Source organism: Budorcas taxicolor, chromosome 10 (assembly GCF_023091745.1).
Source record: "Budorcas taxicolor isolate Tak-1 chromosome 10, Takin1.1, whole genome shotgun sequence".
NCBI classification, from domain to species: domain Eukaryota; kingdom Metazoa; phylum Chordata; class Mammalia; order Artiodactyla; family Bovidae; genus Budorcas; species Budorcas taxicolor.
In genome coordinates, this window is record NC_068919.1 from 69,946,133 (window position 1) to 69,968,657 (window position 22,525).

The 22,525-nt window shown below is 38.2% G+C and overlaps 2 protein-coding genes across 2 annotated transcripts in view; one reads left to right on the plus strand and one right to left on the minus strand.

Moving 5' to 3' along the window:
- The first annotated feature begins 1,303 nt into the window (after window positions 1-1,303).
- Window positions 1,304-17,449, plus strand: JKAMP (JNK1/MAPK8 associated membrane protein). The gene is made up of 6 exons (XM_052646897.1): window positions 1,304-1,390; window positions 1,930-2,084; window positions 8,184-8,390; window positions 10,423-10,604; window positions 15,601-15,677; window positions 16,634-17,449. The coding sequence occupies exons 2-6, from the start codon at window positions 2,023-2,025 to the stop codon at window positions 16,850-16,852; spliced, it is 747 nt and encodes a 248-aa protein (XP_052502857.1). The 5' UTR covers window positions 1,304-1,390; window positions 1,930-2,022; the 3' UTR covers window positions 16,853-17,449.
- Window positions 17,450-17,467: 18 nt separating this feature from the next.
- CCDC175 (coiled-coil domain containing 175) overlaps window positions 17,468-22,525 on the minus strand; it is a 79,929-nt gene continuing 74,871 nt past the window's right edge. The window contains exon 20 of the mRNA XM_052647372.1: window positions 17,468-17,484. Coding sequence (XP_052503332.1) covers window positions 17,468-17,484 — 17 coding nt within the window. The remainder of the gene's footprint in view (window positions 17,485-22,525) is intronic.

The window sequence follows — 22,525 nt, forward strand, 5'->3', positions numbered from 1 at the left end:
CAAGGAAGAAGCTCGCTGCAAGCCAGAGAGCAGCAGCGAAGACCCAGGGCAGCCAAAAATAATAAATATAAATACATAAATAATAAGTGAAAAGAAGCAACTGCGATAGTGAAAAAAAATTTTAAATGCCAAGGTAAAGAAGCCTATGGTTTTTTTTTTTTAAAGTCAAAAATTTGACAAAGGTGAACATATTAAACTTGAGGCATTTTAGTCTGTGCTGTTTCTGTTTTTCTTAACAGCACAAGGAGAAAGAAAAGCGTCTACTCCAATTTGAAAGGAGAAAGTATTGTGGATCAGGCAGTCTCTAGATTGTGAATTCATGAAGAATTTGGGAAATGATTTTTCAGGAAAAGCTTTATTTCCCAAATTCGCATTTGACCAGGACTTATTCCACAGTAGGGTGTAGGTTCTTTGAGGGTATGGCCTCTGTCATGTTCCCCTGTGGATCTATCCGGGTCTCTCACCAGTGGAATCACACTTAATGCATGTTTACTGAGTGAACAAATCAATGATTGAAGGGAATCAGATGTCACTGATGAAAAAATTCCTTTGATGATAACTTTTCCCTGTAGCTGAGGTCAAAGACAATCTGTAGGCCCTGAGTTTTTTGGTTAAAAAGAGCTGCTTTGTATGTTGTCTAAGGCTTGAGATCAGAGGGTTGAGTCTAAGGCAGTGCTTCCTAAGTACTGATCAGAGGCCCAGTAACAGCCTTGATGAAATTTTCACCTGTCCTCTACAAAAATGACAAAAGTTAGGATAACTTACTAGGCTTCTTATGAAGTGAATTTATTTACCTTAAAGTCCTTTTATTCTGAAATTTCGTCCTTTCTGCTTTTCTGGTATTAAAATAGTGTTCTGTCATGAAGGGAGGTCATGATAATTTTCATGTGTTTTAAGGCATGACTTAATGTTCTTTCGGGGCAAAAATCCTTTATTAATCCTCTAGTTTAAAAAAAAAAAAAAGGGAAATTCAAAAGTCTAGACCATCCAGTCAAGGTGAGTGACTGGCTGGAGCCATTGGAGACATTCCAGGCTAGGCTTTGAGTCCTGGGCAGAATCTGTCTTGCTGGCTGAAGACCTTGATCTTAAGGAACAGTATTAGCAACAAGGTGCCATGTAACCCTCAGTAGTCACAGTATAAAAGGAAAACTAAATACATGCATCAAGACTTTTGTCTATTACATATTTTTTTCCTTGAAACTGTGTTGAGATAATTTCTGCCAACTGTTTCAGCTGTTATTACCTAATTTTTTATAATCACAAAAGATGTTACTATACTGGCATTTGTTTTTAAAAAGCTGTCGATATTCAACCAGCATGCCTTGGACTTTATTGTGGGAAGACCCTGTTATTTAAAAATGGCTCAACTGAAATATATGGAGAATGTGGGGTAAGTCTGAACTTTGTATGTTTATTTCATTTGTAAAATCTGTTTGCTTCTGAAATGTTGGGACATGTAGAATAACTTTTTTTCTTTAGTGTATTTCAACCCAAAAAAGAATATGGAGGCATTAATAAAATTCTCATTTGTGTTGTCATATTGTCTAGAATACATCTTTGTGACAGTCACAGTTACTAAGTATTTTTTAATGGATAATTTAATCATTTCTGATTACTTTTTATTAATATAGAAAATTGACTTGGACAAAAATCTAACATTATCACTCCAGAGCATTTCTCTGCAGTTTTTATATGGTGTTAATGACTAGATTTTCATGTAACTTAGTCAACTATTTTTAGTAACTATTATGCAGGTATAACAAATACAATTTAGACTTTTTAAATTTATGTTTTCTCTTTTATCTTTAAAAGATGCACATGTAAACAGATGTTTAAACTGAAATGTGACGTCTTAGTGAACAATTTTGGGAGGGTGTTCATGTTCTAAAATAATATCTGTACATAAAATACTGTTCTTATATATTGTAGGTGTGTCCAAGAGGGCAGAGAACAAATGCACAGAAATACTGTCAGCCTTGCACAGAGTCTCCAGAACTTTATGATTGGCTCTATCTTGGCTTTATGGCTATGCTTCCTCTCGTTTTACATTGGTTCTTCATTGAATGGTACTCAGGGAAAAAGAGGTCAGCACTGTTCTCTAAATATATCTGAATGCACTGATGTTGGAATAGTTGTCATTTAGAAGACCTTATCAAGTAATTATGCCTCTGTTATTTTACAAGTGGCAGGCTTGTTTTTCTTTTATCTTCTGATTACTTTTGACTGTGGCCAGAAAACTGCTAGAGGATGCCTCAGTAAATATTAAGGGAAATGTCCTTTGTTTTACTCTGAGTGAAACTGGAGCAATTTTTTATTTACTTTTTATTTCTTAATTATCTTTATTGGTTTTTTGCAAAGAATTGGCTGTGATTACAAACTGTTTATTGTTCTGAGACAAAAATCTTTGCAGTTTAATACTAGTAATCGAGTATAATGTAGTTTAAGTGTTATGGCTGCAACCTAATTATGAAAACTCATACTAAAATCCACAAAAACTTACTGAGCATTGTGTTTGATGTTTAGAAGATCAGGAGAAGAGATACAAAAATAATTGATGTGGTTGATAGCCCTAATCTTATAGAGAAGACAAATAGATACACAACTAATTATAATACATATCAGTCTTGAAAGTATAGAATCAAAAAGTGTATAAAAGCTTTATAAACTAAATGGTCTGGAGTCACAGAGAATGGAAGAGATGAAATCGTGCCTGGTGTTGCCTGAAACACATCAAAAAAGGAACATTTCAGGCAGAGGCAACAGTGTGAACACTGGCACAGAAGTATAAAACATGTGATCTCTTACGGGTGGGAATGGGAGTAGTTGGGTGTTCAAAGTGTGGATAGCATATGAGAGAAAGGTAATAAAAAAGAGGGTGAGAAAGGGGCCGAGGCCAGAATGTGAAAGTTCTTGGTAATGATGTGAACCTTATTCCACTGGGAGTGAGGAACCAAATTCTACCGTAGTACATTTCAGCCATCCTGCCTGTTGGTTCCTCTTAACATTTCAGCATCTTTCCTGCTTTAGGTCCTGTCCCTTTCCCCAAACTCTTCTCTGCCTGAAATACTCTCTTCTCCCTGCACCTTTTTACCTAGCAGCTTTTCCCCTTCCAATCTCAGTTTAAATTATGCCTGCTTAGAGAAGCCTTCACTGACCAATCTAAAGTAGGCCTGTCCTCATTATTTTTCTTTTTCAGAAGCACTGTTATTTTGTTGTTGTTGCTTTGTAGTTAGCACTCAACACAATCTGTAGTCATGTTTGTCTCCTCATTTCATGTTCTCTCCGACCCCTGATTATAGGCTCCATGAGGGCAGGGTTGTCCCCACTGTTATCTGTGGACTATCCAGAGACCAACACAGTTGCTGGCACATGATAGATACTAGGTATTTGCCAATGAATGATTTATTGGTGAAGATTTTTGTTTGGAAAAAGAGTATCTTGGGTATATGTTTTAAGAAGACATTGCAATTCTAATCTGCCCTTCTGTGGAGGGCAGATTAGAGGTAAGACATACTAGAAAGCTGTTGTCCAAAAAGTAGTGATGGCTAGACTCCAGTGATAGGAACGGAAGTGGAGAGGATGGTCAGATGGAAGTAGAATCAGTACTTTTCTGGACCTACCAGATAAGTCCACATTGATTATTTACATTGGAAAAGCATTCATTATTTCTCAGAAAAGAAGCCATTAAAAATTTTTTTAAAGCAGCTGTCATCCTGCTTTTAGTTTCTGTTGTAGAATGATGAGAGATGAAGGTGAGAAAAGAAATGTGATTAACAGAGCTCAAGTGAAATAATTGCTCATTTGGAACTTTATAGCTTGGAATGGAGAGGAGGTGGGGTTAATGAATGTACCTCACCAAATACATTTGAACTAAAACATCAGATATGGTTTGAGAGAATGTTAGAGCAGAAGGTAGAGCCTTGGCTTGGGGATAAAGCAGGGATATGATCAGTGCTTAGACAGGAAAGGAGGTGGGCTTAAAAAGGAGTTTGCATAACTATGTTTTACTTAAGAAGTTGTTAGCAAGAAATACAAGGCCCATCTCTTATGTTTTCCTGAGACATTGTACTTAGAATCAAGGAAGCAGGCTAGACTCATGTTTCTCAAACTTTTTCATTCTTTCCTCCGTAAAAAGCTTTTTAAGATACTTTTTCCCCCTAATTTCACCTCAGTTCAGTTCAGTTGCTCAGTCGTGTCCGACTCTTTGCAACCCCATGAATCGCAGCATGCTAGGCCTCCCTGTCCATCACCAACTCCCAGAGTTCACCCAAACTCATGTGCTTCAAGTCGGTGATGCCATCCAGCCATCTCATCCTCTGTCATCCCCTTCTCCTCCTGCCCCCAATCCCTCCCAGCATCAGGGTCTTTTTCCATTTCCATAAAATTCCATGAAATTTTAGTGTCACAGATATACTGTTTATTGATTTATATAGTGTATGTATATATGGACTTTATATATCAGAAGTGTAATATTATTTTATACTCAAGGATCAATTCTTATCTCCTTGAGAGTCCTAGTGCCCACTAAGAATGCATAGTTCAGTTCAGTCGCTCAGTTGTGTCTGATTCTTTTGCGACTTCATAGATTGCAGCACGCCAGGCTTCCCTGTCCATCACCAACTCCCGCAGCTTGCTCAGACTCATGTCCATTGAGTTGGTGATGCCATCCAACCATCTCATCATCTGTCATCCACTTCTCCTGCCTTCAGTCTTTCCCAGCATCAGGGTCTTTTCCAGTGAGTCAGTTCTTTGCATCAGGTGGCCAAAGTATTGGAGCTTCAGCTTCAGCATCAGTCCTTCCAATGAATATTCAGGACTGATTTCCTTTAGGATGGACTAGTTTGATCTCCTTGCTGTCCAAGGGACTCTGAAGAGTCTTTTCCAGCACCACAGTTCAAAAACATAGGCTAGACACTAATCAAAACTTCCCTTTCTGGCCTGTTTGCTTTTCCCAGAGTTTAGTATTTGTTTTTCTTTGAGGCCAGAGCAGAGATAGGCAGAAAATGCATATTTTATGTAATGAAGCCAGAAGTTGTGCTTCTTTTGTAATTTGTTTTCCATGCAACAATTTGTATTCATGCAACAATCTTTAGGGATGTTTGCAGTGTGCCAGGTGCTATACTAGGTTGTGGGATTCAGAAATGACTAAAGTGTGGATGCTCACAGTCCAGTGGATGAGGTAAACAAACCGTCACAGAGTATGTGAGGGTCTCTGGTAGAGGTATGGACGTAGTTTTAAGGCTAGCTTAGAGAGGGAATAGGGTGCTGTCACAGGAGAAAAAACTGATTTTAAGCTGAACTTTGAAAAAATGAGTTGTTTTTGAGAGAAATTGAAGGGAGAGTTTATCAGCAGGAAAAACGTGCAAAAATCTAGAGCTAAGGGAAAGCACAATGTAACCAAGAAATGAGAGCTGGGGGTGCTGTGAGAAATAGGGACTGAATAAGACCAAGATATAAAGCGATCTGGGGCTGGGAGAGTCTTAGGAAATATTCCTAGGACCTGGGAATAACCCCAGATCTGATCTTAAAGAATACACCATTTGCCAGGTGGGCGACATGTGTTTTGAGGTGGAGCATGGCGCATGCTGAGATGAGTGAAGCAGTGAGGAAGCAAGCAGTTTCGTAAGGCCAGGTAGTATGGGAGATAAGGCTGGCAGGAAGTACTTCTCCTGAAAGGCAGATGGGACTCACTGAAGTAGATTAATAAGGGGAGTTTTAGAAGCAGATTCCATTTAGTGAAAGCTTACATAGTTGACTGAAGATGGATTGAAAGAGAGTATGATGAGTAGAAAGCCAGTAAGAATGTTACTAAAGTCATGTCAAGAATCGATAAGTTTCGGATTCTGCCTCCAAAAATATGAATTCTATAAAGAAGCAAAAGATTGGGTTCTATAATATGAAAGTGTACACATTTACTTACATACTCGATCTTCATCTGTGTAAAATGGCTTAGGAGCTCTGCTTCCAGCACCTTGGGCTCATTAGGAGCTTTGGAGATCTTCTTGCGTGGAATACCTAAAGTCTGGGAGAGACATGCTATGGAAGACATTGCTGGTCTCACAGGAATGGGGTGGGGTGAGGTGGATCTTTGAGAACTCTTCTGTTTCAGAAACAAGCAAACCCACCCTGAGCTGGAGCCACAGTTGGCAGTAGGGTTGGGTTGCCTAAGGCTAATTGCCAACAGCAGCTGGGTAGTCCTTTCTTTCTGTTCCACATGATGTTGAGTTGGGATGCACTCATCTTGTGGCTGGACTTGGCTGTGGTGTGCAAAGTGAGTATCTCGTGTGGAATAGGTGCTGGCTGTCAGCACACAGGCGCTGCTCACCAGCAGCTCTTTTATCTTTGGTGTTCTGAAGCTTGAGTATAATGTGTATTGGTGTGAATTTCTTTTTATTTATTCTTCTTGGAATGTGTTTTGATTCCTAGGAAGAATTCTGTGAACTTGCTCTTCATTATTTCAGTTGAGCCCAGTCAAACCACAGAATAGTAAAATATAACAGTGGTGGTTGCTTTAAGCCATTAAGTTTTAGGGTAGTTTGCTATGCAGTGGTAGATAACTGAAACATTGTTCAAGGAGAAAACTCAAGAGCATCTATAGACTAGATATTATAAATGATGAGAGTTTAAGAGGCTGGCTATAAGTATACAAAATCAGTTCCTTCCTTCATTTATAGAATCACAGTTCTGTGAGGTAGCCAAGACCAAGGTAGCTGAGCTACATTGGATTTATACAGTGGAACTTGACAAGCTAGTTCTATAATTTATGTGGAAGTTCAAAGGTCCATCTAGACTCCTGAGTCACATTCTCCACTTCTGTACCCACCTCCCATTTTAATAGAATAATCAATGAATACCCAAGTAAATAACTGATGATAAATTAGCACATTGATTCCAGCAAGCGAAAGTGGACCAAGAGTGACCCAAGAGTGACCAAAACCACTGAAAAAGTAGAAGAATATATGTAATATCAGGAAATTACTATCGTTCTGTTGCCTCAGGGATAGATAAATGAACCCCAGGAATGAAACCGAGAACCTAAAAGCAGCCTAGTTATACAGGGAACTTTTTTATGGCAGGGGTGGCACGGCAGCTTAGTGAGGGGAAGGAGTTAACTCTTCAGTAGAAGGCTGCTCCTGCACAGTTGGATATTCAAATGGGAAAAGCTAAAGTTATATTCTAACTTAAACACAGAAATCTCTTTTAACTTATACACAGAAATCTCTTCTAAATGTATTAAAGATCGAAACATGAAAAGCAAAACCTTAGAACTTTTAGGAGAAAATACAAGATAATATTTTTCTTAGGGTGAGAATCTGTTAACCAGAAATTTAAAATTTGATAAATCCGACTATATTAAAATTCAGAACATTTGTTCATAAAACGACATCACAAAGAAAAATGACAGTTCAGCCCATAAACTGATAGGAAGACATTTGCAACGTACTTTACTAACAAAGCAGGATAGATAAATAATAGATCACAAGTAGAATATTGTAAAGCAATGAACATGACTGAACTTCAGCTATAAGCAGGGCTTTAAATGAATCTTAGAAATGTAATTCTGTCTGAGTGGCAACAAAAATCTGAGAAAGGTTATATCTCTTTATCATGTTGAAAAATAAGCAAAACTAAATAGTAATTTTGAAGTATAAATACAGATGGAATAAAAACTGTTTAGCAAAACCAATAAAGGCAATTTAATATAATGGTTATTTCTAGGGGAGAGACAGGAATATGGAATGGGGAGGAACAGATAGGTATAAGTTGTTAACGTTGGTGAGCTTACAGTGTTTCTTATATTTTTAATTAATGTATATTACATATAGTCTTTAATGTACTTTTAATGTTTAAAATAATTTAAAATGATGCATAAACTTTTAAGACATTTTTAATAGTTTGGAGAGATATTGAATATAAAAGTAGATCCAATTTCTGCTCTTCTACACATTTAGACAATACAGGCACATTGCTATCTGGGATAAGTATTTATCCCTTTTTAGTAACCAAGTGTAGTTTTTGTATGTTCTTTGCTCTTCTTACCTATGTAGAAGATTTTTTGGTTTCAGGATTGATCAGTTACAACTTCTTTTTAGAATCCATATTTTGAACCGTATACAGGTTTTATTAAAAGCCAGTTACATGCTGAGAATTCTCTGGTGGTTGTCCTTCCTTTGTTTTCTCAGTTCCAGTGCCCTTTTCCAGCACATTACTGCATTGTTTGAATGCACTATGGCAGCTATCATCACCTTACTTGTGAGCGAGCCAGTTGGTGTGCTTTATATCCGTTCCTGTCGAGTATTGATGCTTTCTGATTGGTACACCATGCTTTACAACCCAAGTCCAGATTACGTGACCACAGTGCACTGCACTCATGAAGCTGTCTATCCATTGTAAGTATTTATTAAGATCATTTTTAAAAAATTCTGATGGTAGATTTCATTCATTTCAGCAGATTGAGCCTTGTGAAATGGCTCCTAGGCACTATGGAAGATAAACATAAATCATTTTCTTTTCTATAGTCTGATAAGAGGAAATAGAGGTACATCTTAGTATAACAGAAGTGGAAGTATGTTAGTGTTGATGTTGCAGTATCTAAGCACTTCCAAAATAAACTCTATGTTTCTTAGAAAGGGAATTATAAGGAAAACCTTTTTGATATACAACAGAGAAGCGATATCTGACTTACAGGAAATAATATGGGCTGTGGAGTTTGAATCGCAAGCCTGTTAGCTGTTAATTTGAACATGTTAAGAACCTCTTGTAACCTCGACCTTCCCATTGGTAAAAATGGGAAAAGCGATACCCTGTAAGGTGACTGTGAGGATTAAATAAGCACGCCTTACATATAGGAAGCACTTCCAAGTAGCTGGCATTATTATTAGAGTACTTGGGTTAATATTCTTTCTCCCCACCCCACCCCCCAATAAATGTAACTTTCACCAGTGGGTTTTGTTTTAAAAATATCAAATTAGTCAGATTTTGTATAATACTATCCCAGACTACATTTTTAGAATTCCTGTGAATTGTCGGTGTTCATTTTGATGTGTTTTTCTCAGTAAAGGTAAAATAGAAGAGTCTGGTATTTATATTCTCATAGAAATTTACCGTTATGTAATATGCTGAACAAAACAGACCTTTTTGTGCAAGTCTTAGTAATACTAAATGTCCAAAAAAAATGTACGTATGTAAAAAGATAGTTTTCAAAAAATGAGATCTAAAAATAAGATCCAGATATAGAGATATGAGAACCTTTTCTAACTGCCTGCCTACCTTTTAAGTTCTGTAAATTATTTATTCCTTTTATATATAAAGACAGCCAGACATATAATTTATACATATAAACTGATTAAAATAATAGTCTTTTTGGAGCTCTTAAGGAACAGACAGGAATAGACAGATTTTACTTTGTTTTGATGTTGGTAGAAGGAGACCTAACAAGAGGAAAAAACTCATTCTCCAGGAGGTCAGGCTTGAAATATTGCAGTACAGTACAGGGCTGGACCTGAAAGCATCGTGAGAGCACAGGGATCCTGGATCACTGAGCTGTGTGAACAGGCAAGCAGTCAGTGATTTGGGACAGCTTTTGTGCTTCCCTCGACTTTCCTCTGCACAGGAGAGGCTTTGAATGTAAGTTAGTAAAAATAAATTTAAATCCTCATGAAAAGGAAGTTAGAAATATATACACAGAAATTCCATTATTTAACATAAAGAGCTAGAAACTATAATCTGCTAATACAGAGAGAGAGTATCTTTTTACAACTTTTTTTGTGATTTTAAAAAATTACATTATAGGACATTTGGAAAACAGAAAAAGCGTACCCCAGATAAAAAATCTATAATTCCATTTCTTAAGATGATCACTGCTAAAAATGTCTTTCCAGTTGCATTTCTGTATGTATATATGTATTTTTTTTTAGTTATATTATTCACATGCCATTTATAATCTGTTGTCATTTAATGTATGAGGCACAGTTTTGTTGTTGTTTCTTTCATAATTGGATTTTTTATGTTTGCATAGTAGTCCAGCAAAAATATATTCTAAAATTTAACCACTTTCCTATTGTTGAATATTTTCTTCCTGGGTTTTCTTTATCACGCGATTCAGTAAAAATGCTTGTTCATTGGGTCTTTGTGTATATCTGATTGTTTCCCTTTGATTAATTTCTACAAGTAATCTTTCTGGATTAAAGATATAAACATTTTATGATTTTTGATACACATTTCCAAACTGCCTACCAGAAGGGAACCATGCTCTTTACAGCAATATATGAGAGTCTTTCTGGCCAACCCTTTACCAATCTGAATATTTGACCAGTAGACTTTTTAAACCTTTTTCAGGATCTTTGATTTTAAAATGATCAATGATAAAAGGACATTTTAAAACATGTTTGTGGTGTGACAATTTTCTATTTTATTTTCCAGATACACCATTGTATTTATCTATTATGCATTCTGCTTGGTATTAATGATGCTGCTCCGACCTCTTCTGGTAAAAAAGATTGCCTGTGGGTTAGGGAAGTCGGATCGATTTAAAAGTATTTATGCTGCACTTTACTTCTTCCCAATTTTAACTGTGCTTCAGGCAGTTGGTGGAGGCCTTTTATGTAAGTTTGATGGGTAACATCAATGAAATATATTTATTATATGTGATAAACAATATTTTCCCTGAGTATAATATTGGACCTTGTTCTTTAAAGTAGTTTTGTTTTTATCCTTGAAAATAAGCCATACTATACATTTTTGCTAAAACACATCATCATTCTTAATCAAAACTAGCTTGTTTAGAAAATACTTTGTATTTGAAGCTCACGACCTCATAGGAAGGTTTTTTAAAATCTGAGTGTAAATGACACAAAAACTGGTTTTTACATATAACAAATGGAAATAACTCTTGATATCGTATGCTGTTTACCATCAAGTTCGGTCTTAGTTTTCTAAGTTTTTTTTTTATCAAAAAACTTTTAGAAACAGTAAAAAAATCCTCAATGTATTTTTTAATTTTAATGTATCCATTCATTCATTTATTCAGCAACCATTTAGACTGATCTGTGACTCAAAAGAATGAAAGTTGGTATTAAAGAGCTCACCTACTACTAGGAAAGCTATACTAAGTAGCTGAAAACATAGAGTGGTACTTTTTGAACATGTAACATTGAACATTGCAAGGATGTTGGATACCAACTGTATATGGAGCTTGCCAGGGTGCAGAGGACAAGCTTCTGACCTGAAGGAACTGGGCAAGATGACATCACTGTGCAAGTACTGTAGCTTAGTAATGCATTTGGTTCAAAGTGAGGGTGGAGCTGAGAGTAAGGCCAAGGGAAGAGGAAATTGGAGGCTAGTTAGGGTCTTTAACCCTCATATTCTGATTTGACAGATACATTGTTTCCTTTGGCCTGCATGGTGTTTGAGAACCTATAATTTTATTCTCCTAACTGACATTTGTAAGCATTTGAAGTTGCTATTCTTGGGACCTGCTCTTAAAACGGTTTCTGGAGGAAGAGTGACATGACTGGGTTTGCACTGAAGAAAGATAACTTGGTAGCAGTGTGGAAGATGATTGGCTGGGAAGAGACCCTGGGGCATCAGTAAAGAGATTACTGCCGCAAACTGACTGTGTGACCTAGCAGAGAAACACCAGAAATGAAGAACAGTTTCAAAGACAGAGTTAACTAAGCTAGGAATCTAGTACAGGGGTTGAGGGATTGGGAGGAGAATGCAATAAAGGAAATTTCTAACTTAGTAACTAGTGCTTGCATGCGGAGAAGGCTGTGGCACCCCACTCCAGTACTCTTGCCTGGAAAATCCCATGGATGGAGGAGCCTGGTAGGCTGCAGTCCATGGGGTCGCTAAGGGTCGGACCTGACTGAGCGACTTCACTTTTCACTTTCATACAATGGAGAAGGAAATGGCAACCCATTCCAGTGTTCTTGCCTGGAGAATCCCAGGGACGGGGGAGCCTGGTGGGCTGCCATCTCTGGGGTCGCACAGAGTCGGACACGGCTGAGGCGACTCAGCAGCAGCAGCAGTGATAGCATGAATTATGAATGTTAGAAGAAGCAAATAGGTTGGTATTCATGGAATATCCAAAAGAGCACAGGTAGTTATTTATACTGGACAAACCTGGGAGAGCTGACTAGGCTGTAAAGATTTAAGAATTGTCAGCCCTCAGATCCGTGTGTCCTGGACAGCAGGTGCTTCTATTGTAGAGAACTTCTTGGTTGTGAAATGGGAGAGAGAGGAAAGTCATGGAAAGCAGGGAGAGGTTGGGAAGTTAACCTAAGGAGACTGCCAGATAGCATTGCTTTCTATGTTGTAGCTGCCTATATTGAAAAATGCCTTTTCCCACACTGAATGTGTTTAGATAATGCCCAGAGCACATTCATCAAGGGAGGATCAAGGAGTTATTGTTAATTTGTACTAACTATAAACTTACGCAGTCTGCTGAGATCAGTCCTAGAGGGTATCATAACAACTCAACTTTATGATGCTGAAAAAGAGAGATAATTTTTGGTTTGTAGGGGTGTCCTAGTTCAGGCTGCTATAAAAGAATACCATAGACTGGGTGGCTTACAAACAACAGTGACTGACTTCTTGCAGTTCTGGAGACTGTGAGGTCCAAGAGCAAGGCACCAGCAGATCTGGAGTCTGATGAGGACTTGTCTCTTGGTTCATCAGTGGCTGTCTTCTTTCAGAGTCCTCACATGGCAGAAAAGGGGAGAGTTCTTGGAGGTCTTTTTTATAAGAGCACTAATCCCATTCTTGAGAGCTTCACCCACATGACCCAATCATCCCAAAGGCCCTCTATCTACTTATACCATCACTTTGAGGGTTAGGATTTCAACATAAGAATTTGGGAGGGACACAGACATTTAGTCCATGACAAGAGAATATAGCAAGCTTGAGCAAAGTAGAGCAGCAAGAGGCTTCTGGTAGCTCAGGATACCAGGGTCTAGGGAAAGAGACACTGGGAGTAATTAGGAAGATGTCAGTGACAAACTTTTACTTGATTGGAAGTATTATTGAAGCCCATTTTGACGTGTGATCTGCCTCTGAACCACCTGCAGAACTAAAATGCAGATTTTTAGGCACTACCCTCAGACCTAGGGTTGCTTAAAATCTTACATTGTCTTCAACCCTAGAATAAGAACAATTCTAAATCCTACTTTGAGCCCAGAACCTCCCTCTGCTCCCCAAAAGTTTGGGCCATATTGGAAATTTCCTCTTTATCCTTTTTACTACTAGGTCTTAAATTTGTATCATCAGTAACATTGTTTAGCTATTTATAAGTTGATTGGGATTTTTTTGAATGGTTGGTTAGGACCTAACCTGTTTAGGCAGTAAAAGGTTCTAAATGTCAAACAAGTCATTCATTTATTTAGTAAGTTGGAATCAGGCTTGTATAGATAATTCAGAGTTTCTGACAGTGTTCCAAATGGGTTCTATTGCATTACAGAGAAATGAATAGTTTTATTAGTTTGGTACAAAAGTAATTGCAGCTTTGGACCATGAATTTTAAATCATTATAACTAGGCTCAGATACATCTTTATTAATCAAAATAGGAACCATTACACCCAACACATTTTTTCCAAGAAGAAATAGGTTTATTTCTGCAGCGTAAAAATCCATGCTTCAGGACTCAATGAACTCTTGGAAAGCATTTTCTGCCTCCTGGCTCTGCAAGCATTTTCTCTGCAAAAAGTTCTTGAGATGCTTGAAGTGGTAGGTGGTTGGTGAGAGGTCAGGTGAATATGGTAGATGAGGCGAAACTTTGTAGCCCAATTCATTAAACTTTTGAAGCACTGTTTGTCAGACCTGTGGTCAGGCATTGTCACGAAGAATTGGGCCCATTATATTGACCAACACTGGCTGCAGGCGTTGCAGTTTTCGGTGCATCTCATCAGTTTGCTGAGCATGCTTCTCGGATGTGATGGTTTCACCAGGATTCAGAAAGCTGTAGTGAATCAGATGGGCAGCAGACCACCAAACAGTGACTATGACCTTTTTTTGGTGCAAGTTTGGCTTTGGGAAGTGCTTCGGAGCTGCTTCTCGGGCCAGCCACTGAGCTGATTGTCACAGGCTGTTGTATAAAATCCACTTTCCATTGCATGTCACAGTCTGATCAAGAAATGGTTTGTTGTTGTTGTGTAGAATAAGAGAAGATGACACTTCAAAGTGATGATTTTTTTGATTTGCAGTCAGCCCTCGAGGCACCCACTTATCAAACTTTTTCACCTTTCCAGTTTGTTTCAAATGTGAAACAACCATAGAATGGTTGACACTGAGTTCTTAGGCAACTTCTCATGTAGTTGTAAGAGGATCAGCTTTGAAGATGGCTCTCAATTGTTGTCGACTTCCGATGGCTGGCCACTATGCTCCTCCTCTTCAAGACTTTCGTCTCCTTTGCAAACCTTGAACTGACCACTCTACTGAATGTTTGTTAGCAGTTCCTGGGCCAGATGCATTGTTGATGTTGTGAGTTGTCTTCACTGCTTTATGACCCATTTTGAACTCATAAGAAAATCACTCGAATTTGCTTTTTGTCTGACATCGTTTCCGTAAGCTTTTGTAATAAATACAAAATACACAGCAAGTAATAAGTTATTCGCAAGAAAAAGTGAGAAATGCACATTAAAATGATGTATAACTACATTTATTTAAGAAGGTATTCTAATATCAAACAACAAAGTTCAACAATGCAAAACGGCAATTACTTTTGCACTAACCTAACAGTAACTGAATTGTTTTTAAATAATTGCATAAAAATAACTCAAGATTGTTTTCAATTTGTCCATTTGTTTTAGTGAGCTGTATATGTTTAAAACATTTTAAAAGAAAAGTGGCATTTTAAAGTAAAAATTTTACTTAAAGTATTATTTTACTGTACTATATTTGAAGTAGAAATGTTTAGAAGTTTGTCATTAAGAGCACTGAATGATCCATTTAGCCTTTGAGGCTTATTGACATATGACCTTTTAATTAAAGCTGAATTACCCTTATATATAATAGCCTTTCTCAACTGAAGTTCCCTAATCTGGACCACAAAACATCAAAAATTGAGTGATTAATTTCCCAATTCTCCCAAGTTTGATACATAGCTAGTATGCATAGGAGAGAGGTTAATTTTTTACATCAGTGGAAGCCTTAAGACAGGGGTCTTCAAAGGTAGGCCAAGGATAGTTTTACATCTTTTAATCATTGAGGGGGGGAGATCAAAAGAGTAGTAGTATTTCTTGACATGTGACAATTAGATAAAATTTGAATTTTATTGTCTGAATAACTTATATGTCATAACTTTCAAACTTATAAAGTTAATTTTACTGAACACAGACACATATATTCATTACGTATGACCTGGCTGCTTTCCCACTGCAACTGTGGAGTTAGGTGACTGAGACGGAGACTGTATGACCCACAAAGTCACTGTCTGGCCCTTTACAGAAAAAGTTTGCGGACCCCTGTCTTAGAGCAGTAGGGCTTCCATCTCTCCCAGGATTGGTTGAGGTTTTTGTCTAGGAGAAGAATTATACTGTTTGAATTTTTTGATGGTTTATTCAGAAATTTTAATTTTCAGCATAATACCAATGTTTGTCTTTCAGACTATGCCTTCCCATACATTATATTAGTATTATCTCTGGTCACTCTGGCTGTGTACATGTCAGCTTCTGAAATAGAGGTAGGATGTCTTTTTTCTTTTGTTAAAGAGTTTGTTTTTGTTTTTTTTAATAGATTTGACTATTGAATAGGACAGCATATATGATATGACATGTTACAGCTGATTGCTTTAGTAATCCTTGGCTAAACAGGGTCACTCAGTAGCTTTTGGCTCATCAGTTTGTAAAAAGTTTTATCCTAGACTGTATTTGCTTGGGAAATTAATCAGGCTTAACTCTCCAGCATGTTAGAGAAAAAAATCATTTCATATCATTTATCTACATAGAAAATATTTGATTATTGAAATGTTGAACCTTATTAACAGTATTTTAAGGGAAACATAAATTCTTTATTTTACATGGAACCAAGCTGATGAGCCATTTAATGAGGGAAAGTTGACTAGCCAGTTGCAAATTGTATTTTAGTGTGTTTATTAGCACATTTAGATATTACTTTTATAATAATTTGGTCCTTCCAATTTCTGTATATTATAGAGTGATATTAAAGGTTAAAGGGAAGTCAGAGTAGTCACCTGTCATTTCTGCTCCCTTCTAAGTATCCAGGCAGTTGACTCTAGGAATGCTGGAGATTGGGTGTATATACCGCCTGCTTCCCATCTGTAGGCTCAGATGCTGTGGACCAGGGCAGGAAGAAGGCACGAAATGTGGAGTTCCCTTCCAGTTCAGATTTTTCAGAAACAGCTGTAGTATTTCCAGGGTCGAATGGGGTTGTAGACCAGAACCTAGAAATGTGGGCTCCTGTCTCGTTGTGGCCACTGGCGTGCTGAAAGTAGGAGGCCTGAGTTTCCTCATCTGTAAACTATAGTAGCAAGACTGGGTGATTTCCTATGTCCCTGTGATTCTGAGGTTATGATTTTATGTGAAAATAATATGTTTCAAATTAAAACTAATAAATTATCTAGTTGATTCAGCCCAATAATCTGTATCTCTCTCTTCTTTCTTTTACAAAATTTTATAGAACTGCTATGATCTTCTGGTCAGAAAGAAAAGACTCATTGTTCTGTTCAGCCACTGGCTGCTCCATGCCTATGGGATCATCTCCATTTCCAGAGTGGATAAACTCGAGCAAGATTTACCCCTTTTGGCATTGGTACCCACACCAGCCCTTTTTTACTTGTTCACTGCAAAATTTACCGAGCCTTCACGGATACTCTCAGAAGGAGCCAATGGACACTGAATGTAAAATGCCAAAAAAAACCTAAGAAGTGTTCTTAATTTAAAAAAAAAAGTTAAAAAATGTATTAGTACTCTTCTGTCATACAAGGGAATATCATTGTCAGTACATCTGATGTTTTGGGGAGTTTGTTGTTGGTTTTCTTTTTTCAATTTAACAGAATTTATCGTTTCAAGGAAAATGCAGAATACCATAATTCTCCATCATGTAGTATAACACACTGTATACTTACAGAACTCCGTTATATTCCACTGGAGGCCTATTAGGAAGCACTTACCTCTTGCAACAGTTTAGCTCTTCATTAGAGCAAAATCATGTTTCTGTGTACCTAACAATGTGTGATGTTCCTATTTTTATTAAGTCTATTAACAAGTATAATCTGAAGTCCTTAACATTGGCATAATTGTGCATGCCTGTTGTGTTTCACTTTGCTTCTCAAATATACTGAATTATAAAGTCAAGCATATTTGTGGGGTCGGATAACAAAAACAACATACTTTATTTCTATGTTTGCTATCTATTTATTTTCACCAATACAGTATTTTGATCTATTACAAAAATAGAGCATAATTTATATAACAGGTCTTTTGTTTTTAGGTAGCTTGGTTGAAGATATCCTCAGGTTATTCCTGTTCCTGTAAAGAAAAACAATAATAAAAAGCTTAATTACAAAAAAATCTCAAATGTCTGGCATCTAGTTGTATTTGCCACACTAGTTGTGGAAATAATTCAAAATGTTAAGTGTCTCTTTCCTAAATGAATAAACATGAATATTTATATACTTCCTCATATTTGAAGAGTATATGTCATTTATCTCATTTTTGAAGGATAAATACACATACCATATTTTATAAATCTCAAGACATAATTTTTGTCACACTGCGACATCTCAATTGATGGTTTAACAAAATACGGAGGAGTATATTCAGTACGTAGTTTTCCTGTGCTAAGTCGCTTCAGTCGTGTCCCCTTGGTGTAACCCTATTATAACCTGCCAGGCTCCTCTGTCCATGGGATTCTCCAGGCAAGAATACTGGAGTGAGCTTCCACTTCCTTCTCCAGGGGATCTTCCCAACCCAAGGGTGGGATCCGTGCCTCTTAGTCTCTTGCTCTACCGCACTGGCAGGCAGGTTCTTTACCACCAGCGCCACCTGGGAAGCCAGTGGTTTTCCTGTGTGCTGTGATGTTTATGCTCTAAAGCCTTCAGGAGGCTCATGGTTGCAACCATGGAAGCAAAATAAGATTTTTGCAATTAATAACCTGACCTAGTTTATTCATTTATATTATTTAGAAGGTTATTTCCTGATTCTCCTCCTTGGTGAGAGTTGTTAAATCTCAAACTTAAGGCTCCCATTGACAGTTGTAAAATATGAAAGAACAGGCACTTGCTTTATCTGTACCTTTTGAATTCACGGCAGTTGTATCCAGTATTTTGTTAACTTTTCTTCATTGATGTTTTTTTCATAGTACATTCAACTGCTGGGAAGCGGATTACTTTAACAGGGCTCTGTTTCTTCTTTTCTATAGGAATAAATCAAATGTGAAAATTCTGCGTGTATCTTACATAAGTTTAGGTAGTTACAACTTTAAATTGCCCCAAGAATCCTCAATTGGACAACTGTATAATGAGCAGAGGGTGGGTTGTGGAGGGGTGGGCATGGTGCTGGGGGATCATGCAACTGATTACCAGGGCTGTCTTTTTGTCTCACTACATTTGGAGTCATTTAAATAATGATCTTCCCCTCCAATGTCCTCTTCTGGCAGAAAAATGTGCATGCAAAAGGAGAAATCATGCAAGTAATACAAGTCCTCAAATGCAAAGAATTTCAGAAATAATACATATTTGCGTTTTTAATTTGCTTCCTTAAGAACGACTAGAATATAGCAGCTATGGTTGCTCAGGTTACTAAATAATTTGTTATAAGTCATTGAAAGTACAGTTTTGTCTTAGACCTCGCTGCTGCAGTGTATGGTAGTTACTTTGCTCATCACCAGACTGGCAATTTAAAAGCTAAAATTTTCTTAATTTGGGTCAGTTGATAAATTTAACAATTACACTGTTAATGTATTTGTCTAAAACTGATGGTTTTCCATACTTGGCTACACAATGGAGCCAGCTAGAGAGAATTCTAAAAATACTCGTGGGTCTCACCCCAGAGACTCATGGTGAATTGGTCTGCTGAGCAGAGGAAATTTTGAAACTTCCTCTAGGTGACGCTAATGTTCGAAAACTAAGATCTAAACTCTTCTTAGCTCAGATCTTAATTTTTCCAAGAGACCTTTAGAAAATTTCCGAGTGAATTACATTTTTAAGTATTTCTTACTGAAAATTTGATTCTGCTTCAATAACCAGTTCTTTTCCAGAACTAAGAGATCAAAATATAGATAATTATATCAAGTCCTTTTGATCACAGTCACAAAAAGATAACTTTAACAGCACAAATTTTTAAATCTTTCTCTAAAAATATCTCTTGACCTAAAAAAGTCTTCTGTAGAGCACATATCAAGTTAAGATATTTGATTAGTACACAAATTGTTTATCTGTTATCTAAATTATACCATAATACTCTGGGATTTTTTGAATTTTAAAACAAAATTATTTTTAATACTTCTTTAAAAGTAATCTTTGCAGGTTAATTAGGTTTGCTATACACCAAAAATTAATTTATTTAATTTATAAGAATGACTATTAAAGCAAAAAGTAATGATTTTAATTTTCAGGATGAAGCCTGGCATTTCACATTCTGCCAAGCCTATCCCTCATGCTTGCCAACCAGGACCTCCCGCAGATCTCTACTCGGCCACATCAGTACTGTTCCCTGGCCGGTCTACGTCTACTGCTCCCTCAGGGAGACATCCCATGTACTCAACACCCCAGAGAGCAGAGGTGCCTCTTCACCCTCCATTGCTACTGACTTGGAAGAATCCACTCCAGTCTAATCATCTCTTCACTTGTCTGTTTCTCACAATGTATATGCTTTGAGGTTCAGGGACTGAGTCATGTTCAAGGTAGTAACTAGCCACATGCTCTAGTGGGTTTCCCAGGTGGCTCAGTGGTAAAAGAATCTGCCTGCCAACGCAGGAGACGGGTTCCATCCCTGGGTTGGGAAGATCTTCTGGAGGAGGGCATGGCAACCCACTCCAGTATTCTTGCCTGGAGAATCCCATGGACAGAGGACAGTCCATAGGGTCGTAAAGAGTGGGACATAACTGAGCGACTAAGCTTGCAGGCGTGGTCTAGTGCCCGGCTCAAAGGTACTCAGTATGCTAATACAGCTAGTGCTGTGAATAGGAGCACACCAGACCCGACAGGCCTGCAGTGATACACTGTGTCCAGAAGAGGGTGCACGAGAGGGCTGTTAAGCTGGAAGAGATCAAGGGCTTCTCTAGAAATCCACCAGTGACAGAAGCCATTCCATACGAAGTATCCAAGTGCTGGTAGCTCAGAGTAATTCAAGGGCCTATTATCTCCTCATGATGTACTCTGCATATGGAAACAGTGTCAGACTTTATTTTTGGGGGGCTCCAAAATCACTGCAGATGGTGACTGCAGCCATGAAATTAAAAGACACTTACTCCTTGGAAGAAAAGTTATGACCAACCTAGACAGCATATTCAAAAGCAGAGACATTACTTTGCCGACTAAGTTCCGTCTAGTCAAGGCTATGGTTTTTCCTGTGGTCATGTATGGATGTGAGAGTTGGACTGTGAAGAAGGCTGAGTGCTGAAGAATTGATGCTCTTGAACTGTGGTGTTGGAGAAGACTCTTGAGAGTCCCTTGGACTGCAAGGAGATGCAACCAGTCCATTCTGAAGGAGATCAGCCCTGGGATTTCTTTGGAGGGAATGATGCTAAAGCTGAAGCTCCAGTACTTTGGCCACCTCATGCAAAGAGTTGACTCGTTGGAAAAGACTTTGATGCTGGGAGGGATTGAGGGCAGGAGGAGAAGGGGACGACAGAGGATGAGATGGCTGGATGGCATCACGGACTCAATGGACGTGAGTCTGAGTGAACTCTGGGAGATGGTGATGAACAGGGAGGCCTGGTGTGCTGCGATTCATGGGGTCGCAAAGAGTCGGACACGACTGAGCGACTGAACTGAACTGAACTGAATTATCTCCTCAGAGGTAAGAAGACTTCAGAAATATTAGTGCCTAATTTGTGTCTGAGGCATCATTTATTACTCCTGTTGCATTGTTTAGTCACTAAGCTGTGTCCAACTCTTTCAGACCCCGTGGACTATAGCCTGCCAGGCTCCTCTGTGCACGGGATTTCCCAGGCAAGAATACTGAAGTGGGTTGCCATTTCCTTCTCCAAATCTCCCTTCCCTAGGGATTGAACCTGTGTCTCCTGCATTGCAGGCAGATTCTTTTTACCACTGAGCCACTTGGAGCAACTAAAGGATGGAGGTTAAATAACGTGTTAAAAAGCAGAGTTGAAATTTGATCCCAGGTCCCCCTTCCTCCAAAGCCCACGTGGTACCACTCCTCCAGGAGCAGAAACAAGTGGAGCTGGAGAATCCAGAGATCCTCCTTTACAGCTCATCTCCATTTCCAGTCTCTAGAGACCTCTCTCCCTCTCAGGTTCTCTCATGGTTCTATGCCCCAGCTGTGAAATCCATATGACATGAGACTTTTTACACACATTTGCTTAATAAATTCTTGGTTCTCCCACTGTGTCAGGGGTTGGCAAACTGCAGGCACAATTCTGCTAATGATGGCGGAGCTGAGTAGATGCTGCAGAGACCGCATGTGTGACAAAGCCAAAAAAATACTATGGCCCTTTAGTATTTGCACACTTTTGTGCTAGATTATGAGTTCCACTTGGTGGGGATTATATCTGTTTTCATTGACCACTATAACCCTAGAGCCTAACATGGTACTTGGCACAAAATAGGCTTCAGTAAATACTTCTGGAATTCAGTGTAGAGTTAGTAGTGAAATGTGGATGCTACCCTAAAAACAGGAGGAATTTCAAGTATCAGTATGGCCAATTAGGAACCTTTCAGTGGCTGCAAACAGTACTGGCATTTTACACTGAAATTCCTCCATTCAAAAATCTATTGACTGAAAATATATTCAATATAAATATGTTTTTTTCTCATAAAATTTAGTGATATTCTTTTCATTTCCAACCACAAAAGGAGAACATTTTAATTTTTCCAGAATAGGCATCACATAATAGAGCTTGTTCATCATTGAATGGTCTAGAACAAAGAAATCATCACATCCCTATTCTCGTCTCAGTGGATATGATCCTTAGGGTTTGCCATGTTGCCAAGAAAGCACACCCACTCCATGCGTGATCAAAGGAAAAGGTACCTTACAGAGTTTGGCAAACATCTACTGTTTATCTACTGTTCACCTAAACAGTAAATACTTCAGGTGGGGTGAGTCATGGAGTCCCTGTCACAGTGTCTGTCGTTGTAGCACAAATGCAGCCAAATGTAATGTGTGAATGTATGAGCATGGCTGGGATTGAGAAACACTTTATCTCCGCATATAGAAATTTGAATTTCATATAATTTTCTAGTTGGTGGTGGTGTTCAGTCATTCAGTCATGTCTGACTCTTTGCAACCCCTTGGACTGCAGCATGCCAGGCTTCCCTGTCCATCACCAACCCTTGGAGCTTGTCCATTGAGTCAGTGAGGCCATCCAACTATCTCATTCTCTGTA

Excerpts from the sequence above, each read along its gene's own strand:
- JKAMP (XM_052646897.1), top strand. The coding sequence starts at position 2,023 with ATGGCTATGCTTCCTCTCGTTTTACATTGGTTCTTCATTGAATGGTAC. Across the intron at positions 2,085-8,183 it reads TGGTACTCAGGGAAAAAGAG|TTCCAGTGCCCTTTTCCAGC; the intron begins GTCAGCACTGTT and ends TTGTTTTCTCAG. Across the intron at positions 15,678-16,633 it reads TGTCAGCTTCTGAAATAGAG|AACTGCTATGATCTTCTGGT; the intron begins GTAGGATGTCTT and ends AAAATTTTATAG.